Raw genomic sequence first — 23,338 nt, forward strand, 5'->3', positions numbered from 1 at the left:
AACGTATCTCTTTTCATTTTCATTCCCGTGCCACCCCAGCCTTGTGAACTCATTGAGTATCTGCGTGAACACAGCCGTAAGTACTGCCCGATTTTGATTTTTGATACGGAAAGGAGGAAGAACATTCTAGACTGAGCCCGGTTAATATATTGACCACTTGCCTGCAATTACAATAAATAGTGGGGCTGAAAACCCTGGTTGGTTGGTTGGTTCAGTTAACAGTTTACAAAGGGCTATCCTCAAGCTAGCATTGTTGTTGTTGTTTAGTTGTTTAGTCGTGTCCGACTCTTCGTGACCCCATGGATCAGAGCACGCCAGGCACTCCTATCTTCCACTGCCTCCCACAGTTTGGTCAAACTTGGTAGCTTCGAGAACACCATCCAGCCATCTCGTCCTCTGTCGTCCTCTTCTCCTTGTGCCTCCATCTTTCCCAACATCAGGGTCTTTTCCAGGGAGCCTTCTCTTCTCATGAGGTGGCCAAAGTATTGAAGCCTCAGCTTCAGGATCTGTCCTTCCAGTGAGCACTCAGGGCTGGTTTCCTTAAGGCTAGCGTTGGCATGATGCAATCTCATGTTGAGCTATGATATCCCAGGCAGTCATGGCGCATGCAAGTCATTCCTGCTCAAGAGAGCCTATACCACACGACTTCCTGTCCAGCCAAAACCATCCAGTTCAGGGTGGGCTGATTGGTAGTAGTGTGGCAGGGTTAGATCTGGGAAGGTGGGCTCCTGGGAGATTCTCTTGGGCCTTTGGCACTGCATAAAACTGCATAGTATGTATATCAATTGCCAGCCCCAATAAACAGTTTTGTAGTGTAAATTGGAGACTCTGCCCACCAAAGACCCCCTTTTTATACCATGGAGTCTTTGCATGGGACACAATTTGATGTTTGAAAGTTGGCAGGGGGCGGACTCTGATCATCACATAAAAGCAAATGCACATTCATTTAATAATTGGATCTAATTGTTGTTTTGGATTATAATTTCTCCTGTATATTTCTATTCTGCAATCTTTACCTATTGTTGAAAATTAGGGATTAATTTATTTTATGATTTAAATTAACCTTATTATCCAAATGCATAGCACTCCTGATGGAGGCAGTTTAGGGGAAATGTGCCATTAATAACTGTGCTTTTCTCTGTTTTAACGTTTTCAAGGGAATCTAATTTGGAACCATATCTTTTTCTCTCCTCTTTCTGTTTAGCTTGTTGGACGGGTGAGTATCACACCAGTTGTTGTTGCTGCTGCTGCTGCACTTCCAAACCAGTGCTTTTAAAGCATTGCTCCACATGGCAGTATTTGCAGTGGCACAATTCACCTGTTATCATTTCTAGGTAGTAATAATAACAAATAACAAAAATTTATTATTTATACCCTGCCCATCTGGCTGGGTTTCCCCAGCCACTCTGGGCAGCTCCCGACAGAATATTAACAACACAATAAAACATCAAACACTAAAAATGTCCCTAAACAAGGCTGGCTTCAGATGTCTTCTAAAAGTCAGATAGTTGCTTATTTCCTTGACATCTGATGGGAGGACATTCCACAGGACAGGTGCCACCACCAAGAAGGCCATCTGCCTGGTTCCCTGTAACCTCACTTCTCGCAGTAAGGGAACCACCAGAAGGCCCTGACAGCTGGTCCTCCGAGGCTGAATGATGGGGGTGGAGACGCTCCTGTTTAGAGCTTTAAAGGTCAGCACCAACACTTTTAATTGTGCTTGGAAACGTACATAGTGTGTGATCCAGGCTGAATTAAGCCCATTTTAATCGCTAAAGATTTTCATAGAACAGCCAAACACTTGCTTACATCTCTCTCATTAAAACAAATGGCATTTCTCAAAAGTATTGATATTTGATTGGATGGTGCCCTACGTCAATGCAAACATTTAGGGCATCGTTCAGCCAAAATGCATACGTTGTTTGCTTTTTTAACAAGCTACTCAGTACCTTGTTTTGCATTCTAGGAACATTGGAGTGCCCGGTATATCCGACAGACTTAGTATTTGCCTTGGATGGATCTCAAGACACTACACCCCAGATATTTGAGCAGATGAGAGAGATGGTCATAGCAGTTGTGAACAATACCCAAATAAGGGAAAGCAACTGCCCAGTGGGAGCCAGAGTCGCCGTTGTGTCCTACAACTCCGATACCCATTATCTAATCCGCTTCTCGGACTTCCACAATAAGCAACGTTTGCTGGAGGAGATAGCTAAGCTTTCTTACCAGAGATCAACCATCAGGCGGGACACTGGCGCATCCATGAGGTTCGTGGCCAGGAATGTTTTCAAGAGAACTCTCCCAGGTGCTAACATGAGAAAAGTTGCTGTCTTCTTCAGCAACGGCCCATCGGACAATGGAGATTCTCTCAGCACCGCAGTCCTGGAGTTCAGCGCCTTTGACATCCACCCAGCGGTCATTGCTTTTAAAACTATCCCTAGCATCCATCGTGCTTTTGCGGTAAGAAACTATTGCCTCTTTCTTCCTTGCGTTCGGAACTGTCTCTTTTATATAGATATATATTTTTATTAGTTTTAACATTTAATTATAAAACATACTGTAATGGGAATTGTAGTTGCTTGTGTGTAAGTCACCGACTTCTCTGAACTGCTTGTTTGGTTAAACCTTTCCCTGACTGAAGCGCTCTCCTGTGCGTCTGCTTCAGTCGCTGGCAGAATCCGTTAGTGGGTGTTTCCTAAACTTTTTCCAACATAAAAATTCCTTGACAGCCAGTCTCCTCCTAGCCTCTCTGCGCAGAAGCCTTCTGCGCAGAGTAGGCGTGCCCAGTGGTGGTCCGGCACTCTCCCCGCTGATCTCACTGGAAGAGTCCCTGAGCCTTCCCTCCAAAGTGCTCTCATCCTCTCCTTTCTTCTTGGTGTCACCTTGATTCCCTTCCCCCTCGGAACCTCTCTCTCTCTCTCCTTGCTGGTTCCCTCTCCTGCACTATCGGGGCGACTTCTCTCTCTGCTGGTCTCCGATGTCAGTTCCATGACACATACCACAAAACTTCACCACTTATACAATCTTTTTTGGGACTTCCATCAGCGCCTCTGATGATCCACCGTTTTAACAGCTTTTAATGCATTTCTTAAGTTCATAATGCCTTTAATTATCTTAACTAACCATCCTCCCCTTAGTCCATTTTTGCAATAGTTCCAATAATTCTCCTCGCAAAACTTCTTGCAAACCTACAAACGTAGCCTGATCATCACAAATACTTCTCATATAATCTGTAAATTTACTCCAGTCTTCCGTGAATTTCTGGTCCCGCTGATTACGAATCCTTCCTGTTAGTTTATCTAGTTCTGCGTAGTCCATTAATTCCATCCTCCATTCTTCTTTCGTCAGTAATTCTTCTTACTTCTGTTTTCGTGCCAATAATGTTCTTGCTGCTGTTGTTGCATAAAAAACAATTTACATTCCTTTCTATTTATGTCACTTCCTACAATGCCCAGTAAAAATGCTTCTGGTTTCCAGAAGCATTCAGAACTGCCTCAAGGGCTTCACTGCTCATTGGACCTTTTAAACATCGAGGAAGTTTTACAAGTTGGACCGTTGCAATGAGTGCTGCGCTGAAAGTCACCCTTTATTTTTGTAAAACTCCCCACCTGGCACCTCCATACAAGCGTCTGTTTGTTTTCTCGCTCTTTTACTGGTGCGAGAAAATCTCTGTGGAATTTCTCGGGAGGATGCTGGGGTTTAAAAGGGCTGTACTGGCACATTTCTCAGCTGCCTGTACCATCCAATAAGCCCCTGAGAGGATAACATCATGACGTTACTGTCATTGAATTCTACTCAATATCGATTCAGAGTAGATTCCAGTGTATAGTTAGCAGAGTAAAAACACATTGCAGGATTCCCCCAAAATAGACCAGAGGCAATTGTATTTCATCCAGTAGAGCTTTACTGCTACTGAAGGCAAATGGTCACAAATCCATTATTGGCACTGTCCATAAGAAAACCGTTGCAGTACACTTAAGTTAATAATAATAATAATAATAATAATAATAATTTATTTATACCCCACCCATCTGGCTGGGCTTCCCCAGCCACTCTGGGTGGCTTCCAACAAAATATTAAAATACCGTAATACATCAAACATTAAAATCTTCCCTAAACAGGGCTGCCTTCAGACTTACAATAACTTATAATAAGGCTAAAACTTAACACTAAACATACTATGTACAGAACACCACACCAGAAGGAAGAGAGATAGAAAGAGAATGTGAAGCCCAGGTTCCTTCTGGCCTTAATATTATAGTCAGCATGACCTTGACAGAAGAGATAAGAGAACCAGTTTAAGCCAGCTGTTCTCAGCTTCCCAGAAGGGCTAACCCACATATCATGACCTTCTGCTTGTTTCTTTCACGCAGAGAAGCTTCCAGAACCCTCTTGAATTAATTAGAACAGGAAAGATCTCTACACATCAGATCAATACTTTCTGCACTAAGAAATGCAAACTGACAGTTTCATCCTCCTGGGAGCTTTCTGGGAAGCATGGGCGACAAAGGGGGACTGATGTGGACAGGATCACAACTCTCACCATCTGCCTGATAAGTTATACATCTATTTAAATCTTATATTCTTCAGATAGATGACACAAGACTGTTTCAAGTTATTCAACCTGGGAGAGATTATACTCCGGCCTTACAAAGACTTCAGTCATGTGTACTTTGCTATGGTGAGATTACATGAAAACAGCATGCGAACCAGACTTCCGTCCAGAGTTTCTCTTCTCCCCGCACATATTGCATTATTAAAACGACTGTGTTTCCATTTCCAGACAAATGCAAACCAGATAGCTCTTGCTTCCGCGCTGAAACCCCCCGTGTTCGGGGCTATGTGGACGCCGCTTTCATTTTGGAAAATTCAAGGAGAATAAGCCCGGTGGAATTTCAGAAACTGAAAGATTTTCTAAGCGCAGCGCTCGACAGCTTTGACATCTCTGCTGAACCAGAGACCTCTTTGACAGGGGACAGGGTGGCTGTGCTGAGCCATGCTCCTCCAGAATTCAGGCCCCGAACCCAGAGGAGCCCAGTAGAGGTCGAGTTTGACTTTTTGACTTACGGCAGTAAACTACGAATGAAGAGACACATCCAGGAGTCTATCCAGCAGCTAAATGGAGCGGCTGCTCTCGGCCATGCCATACAGTGGACCGTTAGCAACATCTTTTCTGAAGCACCCAACCAGAGAAAATACAAGGCTATCTTTGTTGTTTCTGTTGGAGAAACAAGTCGATGGGACAAGGAAGTGCTGAGGGATGCGGCTCTGAGAGCCAAGTGCCTGGGCTACGCACTCTTTGTGCTTTCACTAGGAGATGAATATGACGAGGTGGAAATTGAAGAACTAGCAAGCCTGCCCCTGGAACATCACGTGGTGCAGCTTGGACGAATTCACAAGGCTGAACTTGGATATGCAGTGAAGTTTCTGAAGCCATTTCTACGCCTCCTTAAGAGTAAGTCAGTGTGGTGTAGTGGTTAAGAGCGGTGGACCCGTAATCTGGGGAACCAGGTTCGCTTCCCCGCTCCTCCACATGCAGCTGCTGGGTGACCTTGGGCCAGTCACACTTCTTTGAAGTCTCTCAGCCCCACTCACCTCACAGAGTATTTGTTGTGGGGGAGGAAGGGAAAGGAGAATGTTAGCCGCTTTGAGACTCCTTAAAGGGAGTGAAAGGCGGGATATCAAATCCAAACTCTTCTTCTTCTTCTACTGTTGCTGACTTTGCTTTATATAGAGAGAGAGCTTTGTATTTACAAGGGAATCCCCTAACTCCTTCCAGATGACAAGGAACCAATTCAGTCCAGCATTTATTCTTAGTGTTTACTGAGGCATCTGGAAGAATAATACATTCTTAGAAATAAAAATTGTGTAATTAAATATTGGGCGAATGAGTGCTCTAATGTTGAATTGTAGTTGGCTTTTCAGACCTTTGGGCTAAAGTAAGCTTTCATAGTGACAACACCTATTATTTAAGGTTGTCACAGCCTGAATGGATTGTCTGAATATGATTCCCAGGCCAAACAATGCTGAACGGGGGACTTTCACAGTTTGCCAACAGCATTTCTGCCACTCCCAGTGGAATCAGAGCTGTGCTGTTCACGAAACCCTTCAGTGAATGAGCCCATTTATATTTTTAAAAAAATAAGAGCTAAATTTAAAGCCCCTAATGTCTGAACTTGTTTCCTCCCACCCTGCACCAGAATGACGGTGAAAAAGAGAAATATAAAGTATCAAGGACATATCCAGGTCACAGGCTAGCTTGAGTTTGGCAGGCCTCGAGATTGTGCTTGCCAAATTTTGGTAAGCCTGTGATCAAAACACATTATAGATTACACAGCCTGTTGCATGCCCCCAGCTTTGTGAGCATTTTACAACGCCAAAGGAAAAGCAATTGTGCAAGTCCCCAACAGATGGTTCGTTTCATTTTGGTTCCAGATGCTGTGTAATCATTTGGAATATTATTACGGTTAGACATAGCAGTTAGTGGTACAGAACATGCTTTGCATATAGAATCATAGAATCATAGAGTTGGAAGAGACCACAAGGGCCATCGAGTCCAACCCCCTGCCAAGCAGGAAACACCATCAGAGCACTCCTGACATATGGTTGTCAAGCCTCTGCTTAAAGACCTCCAAAGTAGGAGACTCCACCACACTCCTTGGCAGCAAATTCCACTGTCGAACAGCTCTTACTGTCAGGAAGTTCTTCCTAATGTTTAGGTGGAATCTTCTTTCTTGTAGTTTGGATCCATTGCTCCGTGTCCACTTCTCTGGAGCAGCAGAAAACAACCTTTCTCCCTCCTCTATGTGACATCCTTTTATATATTTGAACATGGCTATCATATCACCCCTTAACCTCCTCTTCTCCAGGCTAAACATGCCCAGCTCCCTTAACCGTTCCTCATAAGGCATCGTTTCCAGGCCTTTAACCATTTTGGTTGCCCTCCTCTGGACACGTTCCAGTTTGTCAGTGTCCTTCTTGAATTGTGGTGCCCAGAATTGAGAAAATTCAGTCTCTTTCATCTCCATTGAAAGGATCTCCATTAAGGATCTCAGGTAGCAATGGCCGGGGAAAATGTGTACTGTACTTGGAGAATCACTGCCTTTTGGAGCCAATAGTGCTCAGTGAGATATGCCAGTACAAAAAGATGCTTATATCTGAGCAGGGGCTGATCAGGAGTCCCTGCAACAATGAAGTCTGCTTCACACAACTCAGCTGTCCCGAATTAAGCAGGACATCATGGATTTGCAGAAGCTGCCGCAGGTTCTGTTTGAAGTCTGTGATGTCTCGCTTCTGCCCTCTCGTCTCTTCTTCCTCCTCTGGGACAGCCTCCGCCATAGGCTCCACTGCTGTTCTGGCCAACCACCACTGCCATATTCCCGGAAGCGGGTGCAGCGCATCCAGGAGAACACTTCTGGAAGCAGATGTACCACTTCTGGTGCCTGTGGCAAGGCTGAGTAGGCCGCAAAAATAGGCGGCAAGTAGGCCAAGGCCTAGCTGTGGCGGTGGCAGAGGAGGAGGAGTCGGTAAAGAGAAGGCTGCGGTGGGAGGGGGCAGCTGGGGCGCAAAGATTGGGAAGGGTTGGTGGGAGAAAGAGGGCATGAATTGGGTGGGGTGTGTGCAAAAAGAGTACACAGACCGGGTGTGGTGTGGCAGAAAGCGGGCACAGATGTCCCCAAAAGTTGGGCGGTTTGCTGCTTCCTTTGGCAGGGTGTTATGTACTGAAGTTTTCACCCTGGGCCAGCAGGGGGATACTGTAGATAGTTTTCACTCAGGTCCACATATGCAAATAAGGGATTGAAAGTGACGCGCTGTGATTGGATAGTTACAGAAAGTGGTTACTGTTGCGTTGTAGTGGAGCTCTATATAAGCAGGCTGGCTGAACCCTTCAGTTCTGTTCTGTTCTGGCCTGTGAATAAACAAGAGCTGTTTGTGTCGTCTTATATGTTCACCCACAACTTAACACAAAGGGTGGAGGACTTCACCCAACCTTGTTTGCTAAGTGTTTGTGTGAAAAGGACTGCAGTTCATTGCTCGCATCATTGCTCTGCTTATCATTTCCCACCTATTGTGCCATATGTCTTGACAGGTGAAATGAACAAGTATCCACAAGCACAGCTCAAGAGAAAATGTACAAGCATTAGCGAACAGAGACCTCTTTACGGTCCACCCAAACGCATGTGAGTTTGTTTCCAGACATTATTTTCCACTTTGATATGGATCCACTCGTATATCCATGACCTACACTCTTATGGGAGCTGTGCTGGCCTTCAACTAAGTCTAAATGAGTAGCAAGTCTGACTCACATAAGATCACGTTTGCTTTGTGTGTATTGTTACACCAGGAAACAACGGCTGATCGTGGCTGTTGGTTTTGCTACAGGCTCCACTGAAATGGCTGCTCTCCACATTGCCATCTCTTGCCAATAGTGCAGGAGAAACAGAGAAGCATCAATATAGTAGCACTGGCAGCTGTTCTGCAAGGCTTGGAGATGAGCTTCAGCTCTCATGCAACAGCTCTGATCCTGTACCCATCATCACCTTACCCTGTATACTCCATCGAAAAAGAAGAGGGATATAACAATTGGCCGCTAGTAAACGGGGGGCGCCCTTTGCATGGACGCGCGCAGCCCCTGGACCCGGTGCGGCTCCATCAGCATAGGCTTGGCTTCGGCTTCCCCCAGGTGGGGTACCTGGAGGTCTCCGCCTACCTCAGCCAGTTGTCCAATCCCGCCTGGGGGAAGTGCTGCCAAGGAGACCAGGCCAGGTAGGGAAGGGACTACCTGCCCACACAACAGAGGGAGGATCTTACCTGGGAATCATCAGTTGGCTCCAGAGCTTCTCCCACCCTACCCATCCTCACAACTTTGGCGGTATCAGGCCTTGGGCGGAATCCTTTAGTCTATCTTCCTGAATGGGAGAGGCGTGTAGCGGTGACCCACACCCCCTCCCTCTTTGCAGCGGTGATATCAGGGTTCCCTGTTAAAGGGGTTTCTGAGGGGAGGGTTTGGCCGTACGCTGAGAGGTCGTCATTGCTCTCCCCTGCGACGGCGGCGTAACGGGGGCGGCTATCTCTGCTTGAACATATGTTCTCCAGAGCCGGCCCATCCCCCCCAAACACTGGATAGCCCTGATGTTCCCTAGATCCCCGGCTGGGGACTGGGGAGGGATAATGCCCAATGCCTGAGCCAAGGTCTACCCACATCTGAAATATAAGAAAATTGTGGCCAATTTAATCCCATAACATGTTGTCTTGAGTCGTTATTCCACATGGGTTTGGGAGATTCCGCCTGTCCAAGCAATACGTTGGATGGAGACAGGGAAAGAGTAGCTTTACTTCAAAGCAATTCTGTGCTAATCCTCTGCATTACATTAGAACCTTTGCACACACATTGATCCCAGACTCTGTTTTCTTGTTGCATACCTAGTTTTGCTGTTGACAACACTATGTCAAATGGAGCTATGCTTCTAGATGCCGAATCTGCTTTTCGGGAGCCCACACCATATGATTTCGTGACCCCTGGAAATCCCTTCAGCAGTGGACAGCAGATCATTGTAAGTAGACTTTCTTTGTCCCATAAAGATGCTTTAAAAAACAAAACAAATAGAATTATTCTTGCCGTTCCATATAGCCCTGACTGATGACTTGCCCTTTTTGTCAGTCCCCATTCCATGTGCAGAGAGCTTTTAAAAAAACATAATTTTTATTTGATTTTTACAAATTCATTCACAGAAGTAGTATGATTACAAATAATAAAGCTTACACAAGATTCTTCCGAATCTCAAGACTTCCCTCCTTCCCTCCGTCGGTTCTTTAAATAACTTTTTTGTTTTAACTGCATATTATAAGTCCATCTAATTTACACTCCTCCACTGTATCCAAAATCTATGTATCATTGCAAGATTTATGTAAAGCCTGCCAAAGAGTTCAAGTGTTTACAATGGTCTTTAAAATAGAATATATTTTTGTCCCATTCCTTGTTGCAGTTCTGATCCTCCTGATTTTCCTGGTCAATCTTGCCATCTCTGCATAGTCCAATAGTTTCATCTCCCAGTCTTCCCTAGTAGTTACCGTATTTTTTGCACCATAACACTCACTTTTTTCCTCCTAGAAAGTAAGGGGAAATGTCTGTGCGTATTATGGAGGAAATGCCTATGGGTGGCATGCCTACAGATTTTCCTCCTCTATAAACTACGTGCGTGTTATGGTCGGGTGCGTGTTATAGAGCGAAAAATATGGTATATTGTCATCTTTCCAACCCTGGGTAAGAAGTATCCTTGCAGCTGTTGTAGCGTACATAAACAGTCTTTTCAGTTCTTTTGGTATCTCTGCACCTACAATTCCTAACGAAAAGGCTTCTAGTTTTTTTTTTTTTACAAAAGTTATTTTATTTATTTTTAAAATTCATTGCGTATCATGTTCCAGAATTCCCTTATCACTTTGAAGTTCCACCACATATGATAGAAGGTGCCTTCCTTTTCCTTACATTTCCAACAAACATTTCCATGGGTAGAGAGCTTTACCTGCTGAGCATCGACTGCATCAATAATCAGCAGGTAACATTATTCTCCTTCCCTTTTCAGGTACCTGGAAATTAGCAACGTGTTGGAAACTACCGGTATGCCTCTGCAGCAACTTGTGAAGTACTGCACTCCCATTTCTATTGCCGTCGTCGTTGCTAATGACTTTGCTCATTGATTCATTTGTTCAGGAACTGGAAACAAATCTCTATTAAAAACAAAGACAAATTGAAGACAATTTTGGGAGGGTGCAAAGTGATGGTTCTGACAAGACAGGCTGAAGAATGAAGTATGTTTTCTTGTACATTAGAAGGTTTTCATCTGTGAATCCACCTCCTGCTTGTTTTGAATTTCCTTTAGAAAAGTGAAAATTATGGAGCGTAGAAGCCACAATTCCTTTGTTGTTTCCAGAGGTTTTCTGGCTTTTAGCCTAATCAACGCACAAACTGATGTGCTGTATTTTGTAGTTGGGAACTTGCTAACCTATCCAGCACTGTTGAGTTTGCTATATGGAATATGTCCATACTTGCAAGTGTCTCTTAGCAATGACATCATCAGTGATAGTTCCCTCGTTCCCACTTGCTCAGACCTGAACCATTTTTAATAACTCTTCTTAAAAGTTTGTTTCCTAATTGTGTTTGTTAGTGTCCTTGGATAGCTGTGCTCTCTGAAGACAGTCCAGCCAAAAAAAAAATATTGAATGACAATCTGATGTTGTAATGCAATAGCAGTGGAAGGTTGCATTTTTGGACGGCTGATTCTTTAATTTTGTGCTAATTTTGTACATGGGATGATATGATGTTGTGTGGGGATTTACTCATTTCACTGTGACCCTCGTTTCTAATCTGCACTTTGGACTTGAGGTAACGGGAAACGCATGCCGTGCAAGTGTCAAAAGGGCTGAGTCAGCACACTGAAACCTTGTCCCCCATCAGGGATGCCTCTTTCACTCTATCCCAGATAGCTCAGAGGTTGTGGATTATAAAGGGGCTACAAATCGATGCAAGAATGTGTGCAAATAAAGTTGATCTCGGAATCAAAACGGGTGAAATTATGCTTCGTGTACCTGAGCCACTTCTGTGTCTTCAGTCCTATAAGAAGGGACAGCTTGATAGTTAGAACTACCGGCAACAGAAAGTACTTCCAGATGGGCTTTGTGGTGGGATGAGTGTTCCTCATGGTGCTATGTGATAACACGTATCTATTATCTTGTTTTAAAAGAAATAAAACACAACCCAAATACAAAGAGAGATGCTCTTCTTGCAATTCATTGGGATCAACACAGGAACTCCCTGTGCCAATACAAGCTGCACTGTCTGAAGGACCAAAGCTTCCCCCACACCAAAATAAGAGAACACCATAAATGGAATCTTTTTTCTCACCACTGCCAATGCCATATTTTGTGACAGTAGACTTGGGCGGTTGGGGAAGGGGGCAAAGGCGACCTTTTGGAAATTGGGCTGAAAAGGGGCAGGGGATGGTTTCAAACAAGTGGATTTATTGTCTTTTTTTAAAAAAAAACCAACACTAATTCTGGAATTTAAACAAGATCATGTGGCTATAAACATGCCACAGGGTCTCCTCCCTCCCCATCATTCTACATGATTTTATTAGATGCAAAATTTAAACTCATACATCTGTTAACATATCAAACTGGGATGTACTTGCTTAAGGGCTCCACCTTGGGATTATTTTTAAATTAAGGATGAGTAAAAATCCCTTAAATAAACCAAATAAATCACTGTATCATTCTGAAGCGTGAAGTGTAAAAAAAAAAGTTGCACGGAAGAAGGACGTTTAATTCCAAAGATATTCACACAAAAGATTTTTTTGCTTCAAACGGCCCAACCGTTCCAGCTCACCCAACTCATCCGAAAGTTTTATTGGACACCCTCCGCCCCTCAATCCCACATCCTCCACTTGACAAACATCCTTATGTATGTAATTGTGCCTTAGCAGGTCACTTTTTATGTGGGTTGGATTTCCACGCCACATTATAATGTTTGTAGACCGAAACCACACGGATCCAGCAATTGTGAGGAGTACATGGGATTTAAAATATGCTAGGGTTGGTATATTGTGAATGAATGTTTCACAGAGGATGCTGCTTGTGCAGTCTGCCACACAGCTTTGGCACACAGGAATGATCCAAACTCTTTTTATTTTTTCATTATTAGGTATACAGGGATTTGAATATACATGAACAATAGTGCAACCATTTTATCGTTCTTTCTCATTCGCTCAAGTAAATAAAAAAACAGTCAGTTTACATAAATATTGTTGATGTAACAGATTTCTTCATGTGATAATAAACCATCTTTTAGACTTCCAAAGAATAACATGGTCAGAAGTTAAGCGTGATGTCTCCATTTTAAACTGCATTTGCTTGGTTGTTTCATAAAAACGCTGCATGAGTCACTCTGCTTTAACACAATGGCAGGTTCTGAAAGGACCACTGGTCACCGTCATGGGCTTTACAATCCATCATTTTATGTTCTCGAAGCAATTCTTCAAAAGATACTCAATCCTGTCCTGTTTCTCTTTATTACCTGTATTTACAGTTCCTATAGGTCAGTGCAACTTTTACTTCCACACTTTGACAATGCCATCTCGTGATGCAGTAACTATAAATCCTTGAGTGGTCTGAAAAGTAGCAATGTCTGTGATAATGTCATGATGCCCAACTGGTAAAGACTCGGGACCCCTTCGAGGGGTTTCATCAGTGGGGCCCACCTTCTGCTTGTTTTGAATTTCCTGTTGAAAAGGGAAAATGGTGAAACGTTGATGACTAAATCCTTTCGGTTTCAGGTGCTTTCCTGTTTTGCGTTGTATTTAACTGTTTTTATTGAAAGGTAAAGGGACCCCTGACCAATAGGTCCAGTCGCGGACGACTCTGGGGTTGCGGTGCTCATCTAGCTTTATTGGCCAAGGGAGCTGGTGTACAGCTTCCGGGTCATGTGGCCAGCATGACTAAGCCGCTTCTGGTGAACCAGAGCACTGCATCGAAACGCCCTTTACCTTCCCGCCAGAGCGGCACCTAGTTATCTACTTGCACTTTGAGGTGCTTTCGAACTGCTAGGTTGGCAGGAGCAGGGACCGAGCAATGGGAGCTCACTCCGTCGCGGGGATTCGAACCGCCAACCTTCTGATCGGCAAGTCCTAGGCTCTGTGGTTTAACCCACAGCGCCACCCGCGTCCCTGAAAGGTGCTTTCCTGTTCTAAGCCCAACAAGTGCATACTGGATACACTCTTTATTTTGTTACATGCAAAACTGACAGTGAATCCAGAGCTGTTGAGTTTGCTATGCGGAATATGAATGTGCTCACAGATAGCTACTGCCTGCAGTGACAGCGGAACAATTCTCACTTTCCCAGGTCTGGGAATGAGACTTGCGAGCAACTATACCTGAACAACTTCTGTGCCTTCAATGATCTTCCTATAATAAGACACAGATGGGCTGCTTGAAGTTCCAGCAACAATGTAGGACCTCTCAGGGTATGCTAAATCCCAGAACCTGCAAAGAACAAAGGCGACAATATAAAACCTAAAATCTTTGACCAGAATCCTTCCAGCCTTTAAAACAGCATTGCAGCTATCATAAGGAAAGCGGTATAGGGTCACATCCTGACATCAGGTGACTAGAATTTTTTATTCTATAAGGCACTTGTGGTATATTTCTATTTCAAAGCCTTACAGTTTGGTGTTAAGCAGGTTTACACAAAAGTGAGAAGTTTATGTCCCATCTACAGAAAGGTTGAACACACACTAAATCTGGTAGGTTCCCTACTCCCACCAACCACTTGAATCAATATGTTAGTCAAATAAATTCTGAACCTCACAAGATTGGGGGGGGGGGTTGTACTTCATACGGAATTTTTATGCAGAAAAGGAAACTCTAGCTTCTGTAGTGGTGAGATATCATCATTTCTTAGATTTTACCTTATCTTCATGTCTGAACCTGCTGTCAGTAATATAGGATTTCCATCTGCTGGGCTGCAGTATATTCCATGAACGCTATGAGGTGAAGGCTAAAGGGTGGGAAAATAGGTTTTTTTTTTCAACAACTGGTGTTAAAGTATGCTAATTTTTAAAAATTGAGTTATCTTAATTAACAATCATGTCATTAAGGAACTAATCCTGAACACCTTCACATAGCTGTAGCTTCTAATGAAAGACATTGAACTTCAAATTACAACTATAAACATTTTTTTGTTTTCTTTTTTTTAAAAAATCAAATTAATCATTTTAAATTTTGTATCCACACATTTACATTTGATTATTTACTTAACACCAAAGACAATTTACAAGTTATGAAATAAATTGAAATCTCAGGATGGAAAACAATATGAGGAGAATAAAAACAGCTGTTGAGCATTTAGCAGAAGAAAAATATTCAAACAGTAGTAGATAAAAACACTAAGGCTGCAACCCTGCACTTATTCACAAGTATGTAAGTCCCATTGGTCCCCATAGGTCTTACACCTGAGTAGACGTGTATAGGTTTGAATGCTTTCAATCTTATGCACACTTTCTCAAGAGTAAGCTCCAATGAGGACAGTGGTACTTACTTCCAAGTAAGCTAGGGTTGCTGCCATATGTCAAGATTTCCCCAATGATTTGGCTGATTTCCCCTCGGACACTGCTTGCGACCGCAGTATTCTAGATCTGTCCAGGAAATTCGGAACGTATGGCAAGTCTAAAGCAAGCAAATAGGGGCTAAAACAAGAGACAGGTCAGAGTGATAGCCAAGCTTTTATGTTTCAAAATGGGGCTCAGCAACTGCCTCTTCATCCAAGAATCCTATGTGTAATTCAGTGCCTGCAAGCATATAATTCAGCCTGCAATCTAAATGATTTAGTCTGTAATCTACATCTTCAGACAGAGTCTGAATGCAAACCTTAAGGTTATTTTTTTTAATCCCCTCTGCATCATCTCCCCAATTTCTGCTTCGTGTATTATCTCGCCTAATGAAGAGTTCTGAGAAACTGAAAGCTTACATCATTTTGTTTGGTACCACTATCTGGGCTTATTACACTTGCCCTAAGCTACACAGGGCTTTATAAGTTAAAATCAGTGCTTTGAATTGCACCCGGAAGTACACAGGAAGTACTTTCAGAATTGGTGAAATGTATTTTGCCTAACCCAGTACAGATAATGCATCTCTTCTCAACTGAAAACAGAAAACTCTGGCATGATGGGCATTTAATATCCACCAAAGGACTAAAAACTACATAGGCCTGCTTTATTCTGCTCAAAACTTTACAATCAGAAAGCCAAACCTGATGTTCTGAAAGAGGTGGGGCATTGCTGGCCCATAACGTGAAGCGTCTGTCGCCTGTTTCCATATCCCACATGGAGACTTCATTATTGCCTTGAACAGCTATGGAAAAGCCATGTACAACAGTTATAAACCAAAAGTGCAGAAATGGGGGCAGACTTACATCTTAGGGTTTATTTCTTGCATTATAGTCTAGCAATATAAAAGGGATGAGGAAAACGAGTTACTTGGCTGCTGACAGCACTCATTAAAATAAATGCTTGTGAAGACTGTCCCTTAGCAACCGCTGGAGAATGCCCTCACTTATTCCGACTAAACCTAAGGAAGAACTTACAGTACAGTGGAACAGAATCCCATAAGAACCTTCCCTGGAGGTTTTTAAGCAGAGGTTGGGTGGCCATCTGCCATTTTGCTAGTGCTCTGACAGAGAGAGAAAGAGAGTGAGCTCTACCTGCAATCACCCATGACTGGGAGAGGGGATGCATAAGCAGGCGTCTGATCCGTGCTCTGGAAGGATGGGAATGGCTAGAGATGGGTAACTGAAATCTCATGTCCCAGCATGCCATGGTACCACTGCTTGTACCTTGTAAAGAAAAAGAGACTATCAGCAGCAATCCTAGCCCTACTGACCAAGGAGTAAGCCCCATTAAATTCAATATTTACTTCCGAGTAGACATGTAGGGACGCAGGTGGCTCTGTGGGTTAAACCACAGAGCCTAGGACTTGCCGATCAGAAGGTCGGCGGTTCGAATCCCCGCGACGGGGTGAGCTCCCATTGCTCGGTCCCTGCTCCTGCCAACCTAGCAGTTCGAAAGCACGTCAAAGTGCAAGTAGATAAATAGGTACCGCTCTGGCGGGAAGGTAAATGGCGTTTCTGTGTGCTGCTCTGGTTTGCCAGAAGCGGCTTAGTCATGCTGGCCACATGACCCGGAAGCTGTACGCCGGCTCCCTCGGCCAATAAAACGAGATGAGTGCCGCAACCCCAGAGTCGGTCACGACTGGACCTAATGGTCAGGGGTCCCTTTACCTTTACCTTTAGACATGGTAAGACTGAAGTTAATGACATTTTAAGCAATGTCCACTGGCCCTGATTATACAAATACTGTACCAGTATGCCTAAGGTTCAAAGACATCTTTGATTTCCGCTAATCACTTACACTTTTTATTTTTGGCAAAGAGATTTAGTGCACTTGCCCCTTGTAACAGCCCTGCATAGCAACTCACTGGGAAACCAAGAACGAGAGGACATGATCTGCCCAGATTAAATCCGTAACAGAAAATGGAGTTGACGTCAAATCCACCCATCTCTCCGGCAACCTAACTAAACTGCCCCTCTTGAAAGCAAACATGTTGCAGTCATTCCCCACAAGACCTGCACAAAGATCAATTTTATTTATACAGCGATTCTAAATACATATAATTATTAAATGGGGGAAACACAAAATGCATCTTACCGATACAAAGCCAGCATTGATGTATGTCTACAGCAAATGAGGTTATAAGTCCCAACCGTAAATCATGCTTTAATGTCCAGGCATTATTAGAAGATCTCAGGTCCCATCCCACTAAGGAACCATTCACAGTGGCGTAAGCCAACACTGACTGGGCTCCTGAATTGAAGTGATGCATGTCGACGACACAGCCATCGTCCCTCTGATCTAAAAACCTGAGTAAAGGAGATGACAAGATGGGTATAATTCATTGAAATGTCACAGGACTTCAAATTGTCCACACTTTTGCTTCTTTTGCCTATAGCCTTCCACTCTGCTCTCGTTTTGGTGACGCCTATTTGGCTGGAACTACTAATTCTGGATCTGAATGGAGATTCTGTATCTAGTTATAGCAGATACTTGTTTTATCATTCATGCCCCAAGTATTCATTCAGCCCTCTCACAAATCTTGGAAAAGAATGACCTCCCTGGCAAGAAAAATGAGAGGGCAGTGTAACAGGAGCAAAATGTTCTCTGCATGTCTCTATCTTCCTCAGTGCCCACAATAAACTCAATATCTGAATGAAGGAACTCAGGTGTAGCAGAGGTGTAGCCAGTGCCAGATTTACGTATAAGCTAAACAAGCTATAGCTTAGGGCTCCACTCTCTTGTGGACTACAAAAAATAAAAGGGAGAAAAACTGGATGTACGTTTCCAAAATATAAGATAAGTTCAACAATTATTTTGATAAAATACATATTTTGTTATGTGCAAATGGCTTTAGATACCTATTAGGTCCATAAATTACAGCATACAGTAGTACCTTGGGTTAAGTACTTAATTCGTTCCAGAGGTCTGTTCTTAACCTGAAACTGTTCTTAACCTGAAGCACCACTTTAGCTAATGGGGCCTCCTGCTGCCAGAGTACGATTTCTGTTCTCATCCTGAAGCAAAGTTCTTAACCTGAAGCACTATTTCTGGGTTAGCGGAGTCTGTAACCTGAAGCGTATGTAACCTGAGGTACCACTGTATATTCAACACAAAAAAACAGCGACAATTTGTTGCTGACAAAGGACAGCTGAACATATAAAGGGCCCCATTACCTTCAGTAGCTTAGGGCCTCATCAAACCTAAACCCGGCCCTGGGTGTAGTACCTACACACATTCAGGAGAATGAGGTGGCAAGAGTAGATTATACCTTTTCAGGCTTCTAATATGAGCCTGCTAGTGAGCCCAGCAGATACCCAATGGGATGCGTCAAAGGATTGATAAAAACCTGCTTTGTATTGGATGGATCTTAGGAGACTTGGGTAGTTTTGAAGCTTCAATCCCAAGAAGTTGAATAGCTCCGTTATCTGAAGCTACAGCCAGGTAATGAGAACCCTGGCAAAATGTAAGCGTCATCACACGCCCTCCAATCCGGGAATATGTCAAGATTGACCTGTCGTAGGAAGCAGAAAGGACATAGTTCAAAGACTGCTAGATTCTAAAAATCTACACAAATTGAACAGTAAGGTCCAATGAAATATCAAATAGACAACTAAATTTAAAACATCTCTCCTATCATGGCTTGTTCTACAGAATCCTGGGAATTTGCAGTTTTGTTAGGAAAATGAATATTTTCTGTTAAGAGATCCCCTTTTCTATCAACTTGGGAGAGAAATTACAAGTTGGATCACCTGATATAATATCAGCTGAGTTATGATTGGATAGGAATATATTTATTATTTGAATTGGGGGAGGGAGACACGAACAGTGACACAGCAAGTACGTTTTACATAGTAAGTAATCAACGAGTTGTATTTTCCATTCAGTTGTTTGTCTTAACCCAACTGGTCCCTGCAAGTGTTCAGTAGTCCTTCATTTGGTTAGGAGAATAAGTGACTACTATTTTCTGGAATTTTTGTTTCTTTTTTCCTTTTTAATCTGGAAGGGGTGGGTATGTGAAATAACAGCTACAGACTCCCTATATCCGAACATCCCACTCTGCAGCTCCTTAATTTATGTTGCTGCTGGAGAGGAGCAGCATTCCAAAGCCTGGGAGTAAAGATTCACCTACTTCCTGGGCAAAGATTGTGATCCATCCCACTTAACTCTTCAGCACCTCTTTAACAATAGACATTTAGCATGTCTGCAGAAAGCATTATCCTATGATTTTTTTTTAATGGTTGCTTTGGCTGAGGTATGAACAATTCACTTTTAAAAAACAGATTTTGTTTTGCCCCCACTCAGTCTATCCCCCAGACCATTTAATTCCTGAGATTGTGAAACCTTAGGGAATAGAGCTATTGGTGTTTAAACACAGTGCTATAAGCCACGCTGAGCCCATGTGATATTTATTTTACTTCAGCTCTTCATTCACTGTTTAAACACTGAAGAGTCGAAACGGATAGAGATAGAGCAAGATAAGTAATAAATATATATGAATAAAGGGATGGTGTAAGTCAAAGGAAATATAATTTTAAAATGCTGGATTCTGTTATTTTAGTAACACATCTGAACGGCAACATCCAAGAGGATTTCAAACACCATTGCCAATGAATAAAAAATAAAAAAATAGTGAGCATGTGTTCTTAAGCTACCCAGATGGTAGCAAAATATTTGTGTTGGTGCAAAAGTTTTAATCTTATTTATTTTTTATTTATGAGTATCCTGCCATCCTGTGGTGTTATGCATTACCTAGTAGTAGTCGTCTTGCCCTCCATTTTCTGACTGTTCCATATTTTCACTGTTCCATCATTTGAACATGTGGCAAAAATTGAATGTTCATCAGAAACTCTAATGCGATTCACAGCAGACTTATGCTCATGAAGGTGAGCAACTAGAAGCCCTTTAGGATGCCATCCTAAGGAAAGCAACAGAATTTTTTCCCATTAATATCAGCGGTGAAGCAAACACATGCAGGAGTTCTGTTTGCAAAATGTCTCACACATGGGACTTTAGACTGTGACAACTGTATATATCAGCAATTACTAGATCAGGATAAACATGTAATATATTTGAAAGTGAACAGGAAATGCAAGATTTACTTTTCAAATTGTTTTATAATGCTTTGTCTTTTCGACAAAGTTAGCATCGTTACTTTTGAATGGACAGGAGCTTGTTTAAATATTTCAGAAATGTGCAAAGAATTAGAATGCATTTGGCCAAGAAATTTAACTAGACTCTCAAGCCAGTAAACATCTTGCATGTTGTTTGCTTCTAGGAATGTCAGATGCTACATGGAGACTAATGAGTTATAGGATTAGGATTACTTGTCATATATCATTTACAAAGTACATGAAGGATAAATGTTGCCATGTTTCTGGCTCTCTTTTCTCACAGATGGAAAACTAAAATATATCTTAGCAGTTTTACAATGTAGATGCACTTCAATTCCAAATTCATCACAGAGAAGAGACAACTATTCAAAGGCCTTATTTTATGTACTGGGCAGCATACAATTATTCATTTAGCACGTTCTTATTTGACTGTCAGGTGGCAATGAAAACCAACTGCTTCCACAAGCTTCTGATGATTGCAATGTCTGCTGTTTTATGACAATATTTAAGTTTTGTAAACGGGTGTGACACCCCATTATGATGGAAAGGTATGGTGTGAATATTTTAATCAAAATAATACAAAACTATTTGTGTGAAAAGTAATTCAAAGTGTCCACACAAGTAGATATTTTGTACCTGCAAAGGACCAGGACACATACTTGTATATATACTATTATGTTACGGAGCATGTTCTCTTTTAAACAAGATTGCAAGTTTCCTGCTTCGCTCTGCCTACTACAGTTGACAGAGCTACCTTAATTTTTGTTTGTTTCTTTCGTCACATGCCACCTAACAAAGCTAAGTTCCAAACTACATTCAGACAGCCACTCTGGGCGGCTTCCAACAATTAAAAGCTTCCCTAAACAGGGCTGCCTTCAGATGTCTTCTAAAAGTCTGGAAGTTGTTTTTCTCTTTGACATCTGGTGGGAGGGCGTTCCATAGGGCGGTTGCCACTACCAAGAAGGCCCTCTGCATGGTTCCCTGTAACTTGGCTTCTCGCATTGAGGGAACCGCCAGAAGGCCCTCGGTGCTGGACCTCAGTGTGGACCTCAGCTGAACGATGCAGGTGGAGACGCTCCTTCAGGTATACTGGACCAAGCCCATTTAGGGCTTTAAAGGTCATCACCAACACTTTGAATTGTGCTCGGAAACGTACTGGGAGCCAATGTAGGTCTTTCAAGACCAGTGTTATGTGGTCTTGGCAGCCTCTCCCAGTCACCAGTCTAGCTGCCACATTCTAGATGACTTGTAGTTTCCGGGTCACCTTCAAAGATAGCCCCACATAGAGTGCATTGCAGTAGTCCAAGCGAGAGATAACTAGAGCATGCACCACTGTGGCAAGACAGTCTGCGGGCAGCTAGGATCTCAGCCTGCATACCAGATGGAGCTGGTAAACAGCTGCCCTGGACACAGAATTGGCCTGTGCCTTCATGGACAACTGCGAGTCTAAAATGACTCCCAGGCTATGCACCTAGTCCTTCAGAGGCACAATTACCCCATTCAGGACCAGGGAGTCCTCCACACCTGCCTGCCTCCTGTCCCCCAAAAACAGTACTTCTGTCTTGTGAGGATTCAACCTCAATCTGTCAGCTGCCATCCATCCTCCAACCACCTCCAGGCACTCACACAGGACCTTCACTGGTTCTGATTTGAAAGAGAGATAGAGCTTGGTATCATCCGCATACTGGTGAACACCCAGCCCAAACCCCCTGATGATCTCTCCCAGCGGCTGCATGTAGATGTTGAAAAGCATGGGGGAGAGGGCAGAACCCTGAGGCACCCCACAAGTGAGAGCCCAGGGGTCTGAACACCCATCCCCCCCCACCACTTTCTGGACACGGCGCAGGAGGAGGGAGCGGAACCACTGTATAACAGTGCCCCCAGCTCCCAGCCCCTCAATCTACAAGCCACTAAAACCCCATTCAGGCATTACACACTTAAGTAGAGCAGAACAGCAGGAACAAGTGCACTACCTCCACTCCCACCAAGCTGGAGGCTGACCTGTCCGCAAGCAGGGAGCCTCCTCCACTTGTGAAGTCTCCCCCTGTAATACACAGCCCTGGTTTTCTGCTAACATGTTCTATTTCTTTGCAAGCAGACCAGCCAAATTGGACTTCAGAGGACACAATAAATAGAAATACAACCCCAAGCCAGTAGACCTTGGTGTCTGCAGGGCTAAAAGGGGACAGTTTGGTGCTACCCTCATAGCAGCTCTGGCCGTATGTCAAGAGTATAGCAAGTATTACCTGGAGGCGGTGGCTTGCTCTCCCATTCTGCATTCTCCATCATCTGCTTGGCAATTCTTTCCGCGTTGCACTGTTCACGTTTCTGCTGTATCAGCTGCTGAAGTTCCGTTTTACAAGTAGTAATGCGCAGCTGGTATGTGGAAGGCGAAGCTATATTGCTTAACACTTGTATGGTTGGTTTTCTGGCTTGGACAACAGTTCCATCTGCTGCCTGAAAGGAATAAGCCCAGTTGTGTAGTCACGTTTAGAAAACGCGATCCGTGTTTTATGTTTCAAAGGAAAGGGCGACATCCTCTCTTCTATAATTCAAAACCAGCTTCTGCATCAGAAATCAACTTTACAGGCAGCGGCCGTTTTGCACGGGGTTTCCATTCCCTATCCCCACACGTGTTGGCAGTGTGTGCGCCAGCCCACCCCAACCCATATTTGGGCCACTTCCAGGTGTGTGTGATCACGCATCAACCAGATGCACGTGAAACAGCTGCTGCCTGTACTCCAAACTACCATTTTACTAATTTATTGCTTGTTTAATTTTATTTATTTATATCCTGGATTTTTCCCAGTCAGATCCCAAGCAAGCCCAGGTAAACAAGACAGATTTTGCCTGACTCTTTAAAGACAGAAAAGTTGGTGCAAAGTGAGACACAGGTGGACCACAACCATAGAAAACGACCTCCCCAGTAGGCAAAGCTCAGGTGCTAAGGGTGCCCTGAAAAAGGTCTCTACGGATGATCTCAAATATAACTTCCAGAAGGATAGCTGTGTTAGTCTGCTGTAGCAAAACCAGCAGAGAGTCTTGTGGTACCTTAAATGCCAACACTTT

At 43.4% G+C, this 23,338-nt stretch overlaps 2 protein-coding genes across 4 annotated transcripts in view; one reads left to right on the forward strand and one right to left on the reverse strand.

Moving 5' to 3' along the window:
• The window catches only part of LOC310689771 (collagen alpha-6(VI) chain-like), a 55,995-nt gene extending 44,227 nt beyond the window's left edge, over positions 1-11,768 (forward strand). Inside the window, exons 30-36 of the mRNA XM_083467750.1 lie at positions 40-76; positions 1,967-2,460; positions 4,591-4,681; positions 4,784-5,455; positions 8,090-8,180; positions 9,428-9,554; positions 10,584-11,768. Coding sequence (XP_083323876.1) covers positions 40-76; positions 1,967-2,460; positions 4,591-4,681; positions 4,784-5,455; positions 8,090-8,180; positions 9,428-9,554; positions 10,584-10,598 — 1,527 coding nt within the window. The 3' untranslated portion in view covers positions 10,599-11,768. The remainder of the gene's footprint in view (positions 1-39; positions 77-1,966; positions 2,461-4,590; positions 4,682-4,783; positions 5,456-8,089; positions 8,181-9,427; positions 9,555-10,583) is intronic.
• Positions 11,769-12,664: 896 nt separating this feature from the next.
• PIK3R4 (phosphoinositide-3-kinase regulatory subunit 4) overlaps positions 12,665-23,338 on the reverse strand; it is a 49,933-nt gene continuing 39,259 nt past the window's right edge. For all 3 annotated transcript variants that reach the window (XM_083467833.1, XM_083467831.1, XM_083467832.1), the window contains 9 exons: positions 22,516-22,726; positions 19,908-20,073; positions 18,505-18,669; positions 17,253-17,464; positions 16,250-16,381; positions 15,800-15,900; positions 14,460-14,548; positions 13,926-14,034; positions 12,665-13,274 (listed from right to left, as the gene is read on the reverse strand). In XM_083467833.1, the coding sequence (XP_083323959.1) occupies positions 13,104-13,274; positions 13,926-14,034; positions 14,460-14,548; positions 15,800-15,900; positions 16,250-16,381; positions 17,253-17,464; positions 18,505-18,669; positions 19,908-20,073; positions 22,516-22,726 (1,356 nt within the window). In that variant the 3' untranslated portion in view covers positions 12,665-13,103. The remainder of the gene's footprint in view (positions 13,275-13,925; positions 14,035-14,459; positions 14,549-15,799; positions 15,901-16,249; positions 16,382-17,252; positions 17,465-18,504; positions 18,670-19,907; positions 20,074-22,515; positions 22,727-23,338) is intronic.

Source organism: Podarcis liolepis, assembly GCF_965112155.1.
Source record: "Podarcis liolepis genome assembly, chromosome: 12".
In the NCBI taxonomy this organism is placed as follows: domain Eukaryota; kingdom Metazoa; phylum Chordata; class Lepidosauria; order Squamata; family Lacertidae; genus Podarcis; species Podarcis liolepis.